Consider the following 12,433-nt stretch of genomic DNA (forward strand, 5'->3'; position numbering starts at 1 on the left):
GAGAGAGTGCTGGTTAAAGTTAAGGGTGCGCGGGAAGGGCAGCGAGCGAGTCATCGGGCATTGCTCGTTGCTAACGTAGTATACTCGCAGGCGTAAAAATGTGTAAAACTCAACTCTCTGATGAATGAGATTAACCGTTACAAACAGACGCACACACACACACACACATACATATGCAAGTGCCGCTTTGAAACCAAGCAACCCCTGGCACAGGCGCAAACGACAAGCGACTACAACTACAACAACAAGAACCCTCAACAGCGACAAAGCACTTGCTGCTGCTGCTGCTGCTACCACTGCTGCGGGGCATTTGGGAGGGGGTTGTGTGGCGCTTTTACTCGCTACTTTCTCAATTTACTTTTACTACAGAGCCAGCTATTTTTTATGCTCGTTCTCTGTGTTTCTGTTGTTGTTATTGTTGGTGTTGTTGTTGTTGTCGCTTGCCGTAGTTAAAGTTAACAAAAAGCAACGACAAAAGTTGCTGTTAAATATGATATTACCTGTGTGCTTGCACCTTCGTTAACGCCCGTTGCTAAATACTCACACTAAGTTCAACGGTAAAACGGCGACTGCTTGCACTCGCACTCGTACTTGCACTTGGCTTTCGCTTTTATTTGCTAAATTTCAGTTTGAAGTTGAATTTGGTTTTTGCGTTGCAGCACTTGCATTTATTTATGCGCATTGCATTTTACATTTTTACATTTCACAGGACACACACAAACGCATAACGAAACACATTTTGTGGCGCTTTCAATGTTTGCACATTTCCGTCTGGACGTCTCAACGCTGACACTGCGACTGCTACTGAGACTACTCGTCACTAGCTCCAATGACCGCTGAGTTAGCATCATACATTTATGTTTAAGTTGGCAGCCCACTGTTAAGTTTATCGATTGAATGTTGTGTTCAGTGCGAGCGAGATGACACTATGGACGCCCAATTGATGCCCGAAAATAGCAGCGCGTCACTTAACAGTTTATTTCAGTTGTAATTAACAGCTTAGCGATTCCATTCGTATTTCAATCAAATTTCACTAACATTACACTGTTAGAAGTTTGTTCACAAATGTTAGTTTCGAATCGAAAGCTGTCAGTTTGCCCGCTGAATACGAAATACGAAAACCGACTGCGACCTTTGGCAACATTTTGACAATAGCCGGCATTGAGGCGGCTACCAAGCTACCAACCACCATGCAGGGAGCGCGTAGTTGGACGCACCCCATAAGCTCTCTCTGACTCTCAGCCTCTCTCTCTCTCTCGGTTGTCTGCAGCTCGCTTTGGCTCTGGCGTTCATAACACTATTTTACTGTACTCAAGTTTTTGGCGCCTAATTCCTTTATTAAGCTACCTAACCTAACAATGTCAAACGGGGTCAGTCATAAATACAATTGATTTTTTTTTTAGCTTGAATCTTAGTTAAGAAATCTATTTAAATATGACAGTTCAAGTTGTTTTTAGTTACTTTAAAATGTCCTTTTGCCTGTGCAGCAGCCACTCACTGTGACAAGGGCTGTTCCGGGGTGGCTCCTGATGAGGTGTCGGCGTATCTTATCACTTGGCTCATATGTAACTCGAATCGTTGCTGGGCGTCTAAACGTTCTGTCTTGAGTTCTGTCACGTGAAATGTCTTGAAACAAAATCGATTTCAACCCCTCTCCGCCCTTAGGAGTTGTTTGCGCCCTGTCCCGTAATTTGTCGCCACACTTCAAGGACTTACACACACAGAACGACACGTCCCAAGCCCAACCGACACCAGAGCGAGTCTGCAAGTATCTTGGAAGAAAATTGAATTAATCAAAATATAACTGATTCGATTAGTGTATACCACAACGACAAAGTCTGGAATATAATGTGGAAACTCAGGATGTTAAAATATTTGATTTATTCCCTGTAGAAGACATTAAGTAATGTGAAAACTTTTGTCGGAATACACTGGATAACATTGTCGATTTCCTTATGCGTAACAAACACCATAACCAATTCTATATTATATGCTAAAGTTAGTATGCGCCACTTATTCAAATTGATAGTATAGCCCTTCACCTATTATACCATATACATTATCCATAATACTCTCAATTCATTAGAGTTATATAATGAGCTCTGCCCACTCAATTACTGCACTCGACCAGACGCTTGGGGTCACAGACCCGGCGATTGAGGTCAAACCATTTGCCAGGCGCACAGAAATGGGTAGCTGGAGTTCCCTTTACGCAGATATAATACTTATTGCATTGTTTCGCATCGCGCAGAGTGGTTCCATCGACCTTATCCCTACAGTCGGGCTCACCAAGAGTTGTTGCTGCAATATTTGCTAGACCCTGAGCACGGTTTGGTATCTGTGGAGCATCTAGGGAACAGGCCACTCGACTGGGGAAATCGCAATATTTTATCTCTGTGTCTATATAAAGCCCTTTGGGGCATTCTCTAGCTATGGCACGGCCATTCGCACACACATAAAACTTGCTACACGAATTTGGATGCCTTAGATAGACGCCATTTTGCAGGGAGCTACAATCCGGGATTGGTGTGCTTGGCGGCAGGACAGAAGTAGTCGAAGGTTTGACTGGAGCTGCGGTGTGTGCATCATTGTTGTTTCTGCAGTCCACTAGGCTGGGGAAATTACAGACCCTCTTCTTGATATCGAAATAAAGAATTCCTGGACAGTTTTTGGGTACGGCACGACCATTTGCGCACACGTAAAACTTGCCGCACAGCTTTGAATCTCTTATGAAAGCCCCATTTGGCAGGAAACTGCAGTCTGAACTCTCCACGCCTGAAGGCACGAGCATGGGTTCTCTTGGCTTAATCCTCTTCCCTGTGTTGAGTACTCTAGCTGGTTTCTTATAGATCTCAGTTTTCGTCGAGCTTATTATTTCCGCTCCTTGAGCCTTAATATGTCCAGCTACAATTGGTTTGCCCTGCTGTTGCTTTTGTGCTGCGGGAATCTGAGTTTTCTTGGTGCTCCTGTTACCCTGGTCGGCGGAGGCACTTTGAGACTTTATGACCTTTGAGCTGGACACAACATTTTTTATAGAACTTATTTCCGCGTCTTGAGACTTAATATGCCCAACTTCAATTGGTTTGCCCTGCTGTTGCTTTTGTGCTGCGGGAATCTGAGTTTTCTTGGTGCTCCTGTTACCCTGGTCGGCGGAGGCACTTTGAGACTTTATGACCTTTGAGCTGGACACAACATTTTTTAGGGAACTTATTTCCGCGTCTTGAGACTTAATATGCCCAACTTCAATTGGTTTGCCCTGCTGTTGCTTTTGTGCTGCGGGAATCTGAGTTTTCTTGGAGCTGGTGTTACTCTGATCGGCGGATGCACTTGGAGACTTTATGGCCTTTGAGCTGGACACAACATTTTTTAGGGAAGGTATTTCCGCGTCTTGAGACTTAATATGCCCAGCTACAAATGGTCTGCCCTGCTGTTGCTTTTGTGCTGCGGGAATCTGAGTTTTCTTGGTGCTCCTGTTACCCTGGTCGGCGGAGGCACTTTGAGACTTTATGACCTTTGAGCTGGACACAAAACTGTTTTGGGAGCTGCTGGCTATTGGGGAGCCTTCCTCCTCCGATTTTTTGGATACCTTTGGAACTACAATTGTGCTTTCTGAAGATGGTTTTGGCTTAGGAGGCGAACGCAATGTACTTCCCGTACTCGTCGTTTTAACGATACGAACGCCATCCAGATTTTTATTGGGTTTTGGTAATGGATTTCTATAATTGTTACTCTGGTCATCGCTGCTTAGACATTCCACAAGCTGTGGAAAATTGCAAACCTTTTTCTTCACGTCAAAATAAAGATTTTTTGGGCAGCTACGTGAAATCGCTTGACCATTGGCACAGATATAGAATTTGCTACATGACTTGGAGTCCCTTAGATAGGCGCCATTTGGTAGAGAGCTGCAGACTGACCTTTCCTCAACTTCCGTCGCAACCAGCTCAGGATTCATTTCGCGTATGCCTTGCTTAAGGCTCATATGTTCGAGCTGTTTAAGGTCCTCGATTGCTGGTGCAAATTGTTTTGAGCCTTGCAATCCAATCCCTGTACTGACTGTTACTTTTGGGCTAGCAAGGTAATTCTCTGAGCTGGAGCTGTTATCTTCCGCAGAACTCAGTTTTGTGCGCTCTTCGGTTGGATTACCCAACGTAATTTTCGTAACTGCAGAGACTGACAATGGCTTATCCAATAATATGCTATTATTGTCGGATGAAATATTCTCTGAGGCTTCAGGTGTCGATGGTGCATCCAAGGACGGTTTCCTCCCATCAGAAGTTAACAAGTTTTCCGAGCTAATGCCAACGGCATTAGAGAATAGTTGCTGTTGCTTGGAACAGTCTACAAGACTGGGGAAATTGCAAATATTCTTTTCTATATCGAAATAGAGATTTCCAGGACACTTTCGAGAAATGGAGCCTCCATTTGCACAAACATAAAATTTACTACAGGACTTTGGGTCTCTTATGTACGCACCATTTGGCAGAAGGGCGCAATATGAACTTTCTTTGGTTCCATCAGTGGAGAATGTAGCTCCATGCGCTGTTGGTGTCCACAATGTCTTTTTTAATCCCTCACTGGGTTTTCCAGCATTCAAGCCGATTGGAAGAAGTTGAAGTGCTGCAAAAACCCCAATAGGGGAAACAGCTGCTTCTGGTCCAGCGGATGAAGACGAAGAAGTGGAGCTGTCTGTAGAGCTTTCTGCTTGATCCGTTATCGCAGAAGAAGATGAGGCTTCGGAGCTGGAACTGGAGCTCTCAGTAGAACTTTCTAATGGATCCGTTACTGCTGAAGATGAGGGATCGGAACTGGAGCTGGAGCTCTCAGTAGAACTTTCAGATGGTTCCGTTATATCAGATGAAGATGAGCCGTCCGAGCTTGAACTAGAGATCTCAGTGGAAAATTCTGATGGTTCCTCGGAGCTTGAACTAGAGCTTTCAGTAGAATCTGATGGTTGCGTTACTGCTGAAGAAGATAAGGCTTCCGAACTGGAACTGGAACTCTCAGTAGAGCTCTTAGTTAAACTTTCTGTTTGATCCATTACTGCAGAAGATGACGCTTCGGAACTGGAACTGGAGCTCTCAGTAGAACTTTCTGATGGTTCCGTTATTTCAGAAGATGAGCCCTCGGAACTTGAACTAGAGCTCTCAGTGGAAATTTCTGATGGTTCCTGGGAACTGGAACTAGAGCTCTCAGTTGAACTTTCTGAAGGATCCGTTACTGCTAAAGAAGATAAGGCTTCGGAACTGGAACTGGAGCTCTCAGTTGAACTTTCTGATGGTTCCGTTTTTTCAGAAGATGAGCCCTCCGAACTTGAGCTAGAGCTCTCAGTGGAACTTTCTAATGGTTCCTGGGAACTGGAACTAGAGCTCTCAGTTGAACTTTCTGATGGATCCGTGACTTCTGAAGAAGATGAGGCTTGCGAACTGGAACTGGAGCTCTCAACAGAGCTCTCAGTAGAACTTTCCGATGGTTCCGTTACTTCCGAAGAAGATGTGGCTTCGGAACTGGAACTGGAGCTCTCAGTAGAACTCTCTGATGGTTCCGTTATTTCAGAAGATGAGACCTCCGAACTTGAACTAGAGCTCTCAGTGGAACTTTCTGATGGTTCCTGGGAACTGGAACTAGAGCCCTCCGTTGAACTTTCTGATGGATCCGTTACTTCTGAAGAGGATGAGGCTTGCGAACTGGGGCTGGAACTCTCAACAGAGCTCTCAGTTGAACTCTCTGTTTGATCCGTTACTGCAGAAGAAGATGAGGCTTCCGAACTGGAGCTGGAGCTCTCAGTTGAACTGTCTGATGGTTCCGTTACTTCCGAAGAAGATGGGGCTTCGGAACTGGAACTGAAGCTCTCAGTAGAACTTTCTAATGGTTCCGTTACTGCTGAAGATGAGTCTTCGGAACTGGAACTGGAGCTCTCAGTAGAACTTTCTGATGGTTCCGTTATTTCAGAAGATGAGCCCTCGGAACTTGAACTAGAGCTCTCAGTGGAAATTTCTGATGGTTCCTGGGAACTGGAACTAGAGCTCTCAGTTGAACTTTCTGAAGGATCCGTTACTGCTAAAGAAGATAAGGCTTCGGAACTGGAACTGGAGCTCTCAGTTGAACTTTCTGATGGTTCCGTTTTTTCAGAAGATGAGCCCTCCGAACTTGAGCTAGAGCTCTCAGTGGAACTTTCTGATGGTTCCTGGGAACTGGAACTAGAGCTCTCGGTTGAACTTTCTGATGGATCCGTTACTTCTGAAGAAGATAAGGCTTCGGAACTGGAACTGGAGCTCTCAGTTGAACTTTCTGATGGTTCCGTTTTTTCAGAAGATGAGCCCTCCGAACTTGAGCTAGAGCTCTCAGTGGAACTTTCTGATGGTTCCTGGGAACTGGAACTAGAGCTCTCGGTTGAACTTTCTGAAGGATCCGTTACTTCTGAAGAGGATGAGGCTTGCGAACTGGGGCTGGAACTCTCAACAGAGTTCTCAGTTGAACTCTCTGTTTGATCCGTTACTGCAGAAGAAGATGTGGCTTCCGAACCGGAGGTGGAGCTCTCAGTTGAACTGTCTGATGGTTCCGTTACTTCCGAAGAAGATTGGGCTTCGGAACTGGAACTGAAGCTCTCAGTAGAACTTTCTGATGGTTCCGGTACTGCTGAAGATGAGTCTTCGGAACTGGAACTGGAGCTCTCAGTAGAACTTTCTGATGGTTCCGTTATTTCAGAAGATGAGCCGTCCGAACTTGAACTATTGCTCTCAGTGGAAATTTCTGATGGTTCCTGGGAACTGGAACTGGAGCTCTCAGTTGAACTTTCTGATGGATCCGTTACTTCTGAAGAAGATGGGGCTTCGGAACTGGAGCTGGAGCTCTCTGTTGAACTTTCTGATGGTTCCGTTTTTTCAGAAGATGAGCCCTCCGAACTTGAGCTAGAGCTCTCAGTGGAACTTTCTAATGGTTCCTGGGAACTGGAACTAGAGCCCTCCGTTGAACTTTCTGATGGATCCGTTACTTCTGAAGAGGATGAGGCTTGCGAACTGGGGCTGGTACTCTCAACAGAGCTCTCAGTTGAACTCTCTGTTTGATCCGTTACTGCAGAAGAAGATGGGGCTTCCGAACCGGAGGTGGAGCTCTCAGTTGAACTGTCTGATGGTTCCGTTACTTCCGAAGAAGATTGGGCTTCGGAACTGGAACTGAAGCTCTCAGTAGAACTTTCTGATGGTTCCGGTACTGCTGAAGATGAGTCTTCGGAACTGGAACTGGAGCTCTCAGTAGAACTTTCTGATGGTTCCGTTATTTCAGAAGATGAGCCGTCCGAACTTGAACTATTGCTCTCAGTGGAAATTTCTGATGGTTCCTGGGAACTGGAACTGGAGCTCTCAGTTGAACTTTCTGATGGATCCGTTACTTCTGAAGAAGATGGGGCTTCGGAACTGGAACTGGAGCTCTCAGTTGAACTTTCTGATGGTTCCGTTTTTTCAGAAGATGAGCCCTCCGAACTTGAGCTAGAGCTCTCAGTGGAACTTTCTGATGGTTCCTGGGAACTGGAACTAGAGCTTTCGGTTGAACTTTCTGATGGATCCGTTACTTCTGAAGAAGATAAGGCTTCGGAACTGGAACTGGAGCTCTCAGTTGAACTTTCTGATGGTTCCGTTTTTTCAGAAGATGAGCCCTCCGAACTTGAGCTAGAGCTCTCAGTGGAACTTTCTGATGGTTCCTGGGAACTGGAACTAGAGCTCTCGGTTGAACTTTCTGAAGGATCCGTTACTTCTGAAGAGGATGAGGCTTGCGAACTGGGGCTGGAACTCTCAACAGAGTTCTCAGTTGAACTCTCTGTTTGATCCGTTACTGCAGAAGAAGATGGGGCTTCCGAACTGGAGCTGGCGCTCTCAGTTGAACTGTCTGATGGTTCCGTTACTTCCGAAGAAGATGGGGCTTCGGAACTGGAACTGTAGCTCTCAGTAGAACTTTCTGATGGTTCCGGTACTGCTGAAGATGAGTCTTCGGAACTGGATCTGGAGCTCTCGGTAGAACTTTCTGATGGTTCCGTTATTTCAGAAGTTGAGCCCTCCGAGCTTGAACTAGAGCTGTCAGTAGAGCTTTTTGATGTTTCTGTAGATGCGGCTTCAGAAATTTCAGTAGAGCTCTTGGTGGAAGTTTCTGATGGTTCCGTTGTTTCAATAGAAGATGAGTCTTCAGAACTTGATCGAGAGCCCTCAGTAGAACTCTCTGCTGAGGAAGATGAGGCTTCGCTGCTGGAACTAGAGATCTCGGTAGAAGTTTCTGATGGTTGAGTTACTGTCGCAGTAGACTGCAGAGATCCGGGTGTTGAGCTTCGAGTAGAAGTGTCGAGTCCATCAGGAGTGGTATTTATACCGTGTGTTGTGCTTTTTGGAAATAACTGAGTTATTGTTGTGGATTCATTCTCTCCGGGGAGAGTTTTAGTGGTAGTTCCGATTGATGGTGGCGTTGTTGTGGGAAAATTCGGGGGTCGATTAAACAGGTAGCCGAAGATATTGAAAATGATTGGCCTATCAAGTGTTATGTTCTGATTTATATTGAACTCATTATTGGGCCCGCTGCCAGAATTTGACAGCTGCACTTGTGCACAATTTTGTGCTTGCACATTAAAACGAAATCCCTCCGCACAAGTATTTCTTATTTTGCCCACCAAGCCCAGACACAAGTAGTATGCATGGGGATCAGCTGGATCGACAGCTTTATATCCAAAATGTTGTCCTGCACATGCATCCAGGGCGAATGCCTGCGGGATCGTCAACAGACCAATCCACAGGAAGTTCACTAGAGACAAAACGACGCTGGATCTATTCTATTTGAGACTATTTTATGCGCCATTTGACTTACCCAATTGCATTTTAAATTTGTATCCGGTAAAATGCGATGGGCACTGTCGCCACAATTCCTTTTATACCCAAAAGACAAAAACAATTAACTGAAAGACTTTACATATTTACATGAACGGATCATAAGTGGTTCACGAGAGCCAGTTTCCTATCTGACATTTCAAAATTGTAAACAACTTGCTGACGACAGCGTAATGATTTTAAACAAATTAACAGATATCTGCACATTCGAAGAATGTATTTGCAAATTCTTCAGAAATCGGCGCAGAATTCCTATAAGACATATGTTCATTATACAGTTGACAAGAAACGTGAACTGTTGTCGCATGACTTTCCCCCTGATCTAAAATATATATAACATTTAAAATTCAACCTTTTTAAATATAACTTTTTCGAATATATTACTTCAATCTGAATACAACTACTTAAATTTATATCCAGATTAAATTTCTGCTTTTAGAGGATGCCAGTAGCTGTCTCCCTCTATCCATGTTCTTTTGGATTATCAAAAAGCATTATAACCTTGTCTAATTTAAGATACTCTCAAATTGTATAATCTTGTCAAGTGGCGGTTATCATAAATCAACTGGCGTTGACGTTTTGCCTATTACGATAGTATAAACGTACTCGGCGTTATTTTCCGATTTGTGTTAGCATATACCATAGAGAGCCCCCCGCAGGCCCGATCCCGCAAAGAGTTGCCAGCCGGAGGTCCGATTAGTTGGCAAGATAAGGTGCCGAGGGCTCTACTTATCGTGTTCTTGCCATGATTACTCAAACCCACCGCACTTGTTGGTGTTGTGACTATTTTTAGTGTTGGGTCGTAGAGCTTTTGGTTGAAAGCACAGAGCTCCACTATATATTGGCCTTTTGGTTCGTGCTCTTATCGTAACTTGTGTGGCTTGAATGTACCTGGTTGAGGAACGAATTCAACGTTTGGATTTTGTTGCCTTTGGTATTCGAGCCAATAAGTTCGGCCACCGGTTCACATTTTATCTTTTGCATTTCTTTTTTATTATATTTCGATTTTTATTTTTTATTTTTCATTTTTTCATTTTTTTTTTTTTCAATTTTTTGCACAAAATTTTTGGCAAGTCAACGGGTCACCTCTACCTATTCAGAATTCCCCTCCACATTGATAGAAACACACCTGATAGTAAAATTTGTTGTTTTACGTGACTCATTATCAAAAATCAAGTTTAATACGATCGCCAGTTTTGATGTCTATAAGTCACTTGCTTAAGATAAGAAAGGTATTGCAATAATATGTTGATTTAAATAATTTGGGCTAGACGGAGGAGTGGAGAAATGTTCATCTAAAGCTTTACACTTTTTCAGACAAATTGCTTAGATGAATTCTTTCAACGAATTTGTCTATATTAGACAATTTATCTTGAATTAACGGATCACACGGAATGCTTAAAATCAAATAGGTTGAGCCAAAAAATATTTTGTCTCATACTCAATCCGTGCTGATAAAAGTTTGGAAACAAGTATTTGGACAAGATGTATTCGATTTTGTCTATTTAAATTATTTATTTGTATTCTTCCCGAAGAAATTGTTAAATAAAATGAATTATGTTCTATGCTAGGTATGCTTATCTTTTCTAGTATTCAGGCGAAATATATTTTATCTTTTTCTTAATCTTTTCTAATATTGACATCTGCTTCCAAAACGACCTGTGTTAAAGTCAATCTATTTTTATCCGTTAAACATTTGCTTGCCATTTCCAATAAAATATAATAAATATAATGTGAGAAAATGCAGTGTGGCATTACAAAATTACAATAGATTAACATGCAATTCAAATTTCTTTGGAAGGACTAACTCGTTAAAGGACGTTGTTCTACAAAATTGAAGCTTGAAGCTTTCAAAATGCCTCTCTAATTTTGTAGAATTTTATTACTGATCGTTTGCGCAATGTTCTTCAGAAGCAGAATTGCATTCATTATCTGCCTCAATTGAGAGTTAAATGAAGGACCATAAAAATTCTTCACTCAACTCACTTTTTAGGTAACTTTACGCCTTAAGAGCTGATCCAAAAAAACAAACGCCTAGCATAAAAAGTGCCCTAGCTGTCATTTTTTTATAAAACATATTTTGGTAATGGTCAAAATTTGCATATGCCCAGAAACGATGCAATGGATTAGAGTGGTCTCGAAACTACACTACGCTGTAAGGTGCGCTTTGGTCAATGTTCATCCGTTAGCTAACGAGACCATTCCAAACACGATAACGATCGTTAAATTTCGCGCATATCAAGCTAAGCGGAACGTCCATCAGATCCGGCCCCTCTCTATTGCAATTGCTGCTGTTGCACTTTTCGCTGGCTTATCTTTAGCTCGAGTGATAAGCGCTTGGGGCTGGGTATTTGCCAGCTGGAAGACGATGGATGACACGCGAATTACGTTAAAAGTCACAGAGCATAGAATCTCCTTTATTACAGGTAAATTTTTGGTTGCGTGTGTAAGCGTGTGCTTTTTTTTTGTCAGTTTAACGCATTCTCACTGCGCATTGCGTTCAAATGCTCACGTTCCAAGCGATTGCCATAGGTGCGAGAGACGAGATTCCATGTGTCCAAAAAACGATCCATACACTGGGTAATACAACGTTGCTCTGTGCCATCCAATGCCTTTCCCGGCTTATAGATGCACTTTTTGAAGCACTTCTCTGTCATCTTCGAGAGCATCTCCTGGGCATTTGCCACTGCAATCTGTTGCCTTACTTGACTGATCACCTCCCCTTTGCCAAATTGTTTCTGGGCCATTATTATGCTGGAATATTAAACTTGCAATTTTTCAATAAAAATAACACAATATTTTGTCTATTACAAGTTTGTTTCTATACAGTAAGCAAATTTCTGTTTTAAAATGTTTTGACAAATGTATATACTTAGTACATATTACAACTGAATAAAAGTATACTTAATATTGAAGCAGACTCTTTAGCAAATCTTTTTAATCGAAAAAAGTCGCCATATCATTTTGTAAGACAATAAATTATATTAATTGTTAGCATAAATACAATTTGTTTATGGTTTGTTTATTACAAGTCAAGCAAATCTTTAACATTCTTAGCAAAGAAATGTTTTGGCTTTGTGCATATTAATTAGTGTGCAGTTAGCGCATTAAATCGTTCTAAATGAACTTTGCTCATTTTGATTAGAAAAATATATATACTATAAAATGATTTATTCATTCTTTTTTTTTTTTTCTTGTGGGACGACAAAATGTCATCCTATTGTATAAAAAAAATAAAAACTTGTAGTTTTATTTTTAACGGTTGTTGGAGTGACCCAGTGAATACACCGTGGATCATCATATAATATAGTATGTAATATTCTTTGGATCGCAACTATTTAAGAATCTTCCGAATATTTTCCGCACATAAGCTGCTTTGGCAGTAAGCGATATTTGGAATTTTAGTTTTAGTCAGATAAAACCGATTGATAATCCTGCAAATTTTTTAGATCCTAATGACAATAGGGCTACAAACTGTCGTATATTAATTATGATCCTGTTTTTTTTCTATGATCCGAATGTTATGACTCTATTTAAATACCTGTTGATATTTGGCTATAGCCCGAATT

The 12,433-nt window shown here is 42.3% G+C and overlaps 3 protein-coding genes across 3 annotated transcripts in view; all 3 read right to left on the reverse strand.

Annotated features, from left to right (window-relative positions):
• The window catches only part of loaf (lost and found), a 34,416-nt gene extending 33,307 nt beyond the window's left edge, over positions 1–1,109 (reverse strand). The window contains exon 1 of the mRNA XM_015174914.3: positions 501–1,109. The gene's annotated coding sequence lies outside the window, so the exon portion shown is untranslated. The remainder of the gene's footprint in view (positions 1–500) is intronic.
• Positions 1,110–1,846: 737 nt separating this feature from the next.
• Positions 1,847–8,865, reverse strand: Muc68D (Mucin 68D). The gene is made up of 2 exons (XM_002048587.4): positions 8,845–8,865; positions 1,847–8,781 (listed from the first exon to the last, which is right to left on the reverse strand). Exons 1-2 carry the CDS (start codon positions 8,852–8,854, stop codon positions 2,111–2,113), a joined length of 6,681 nt encoding a protein of 2,226 aa, XP_002048623.2. The 5' UTR covers positions 8,855–8,865; the 3' UTR covers positions 1,847–2,110.
• A 2,383-nt stretch (positions 8,866–11,248) lies between these two features.
• Positions 11,249–11,899, reverse strand: Tim13. The gene is made up of 2 exons (XM_032434107.2): positions 11,676–11,899; positions 11,249–11,618 (listed from the first exon to the last, which is right to left on the reverse strand). The coding sequence occupies exon 2, from the start codon at positions 11,609–11,611 to the stop codon at positions 11,333–11,335; it is 279 nt and encodes a 92-aa protein (XP_032289998.1). The 5' UTR covers positions 11,612–11,618; positions 11,676–11,899; the 3' UTR covers positions 11,249–11,332.
• Between the last annotated feature and the right edge of the window lie 534 nt (positions 11,900–12,433).

Source organism: Drosophila virilis, chromosome 3 (genome assembly GCF_030788295.1).
Source record: "Drosophila virilis strain 15010-1051.87 chromosome 3, Dvir_AGI_RSII-ME, whole genome shotgun sequence".
Taxonomy (NCBI): Eukaryota; Metazoa; Arthropoda; class Insecta; order Diptera; family Drosophilidae; genus Drosophila; species Drosophila virilis.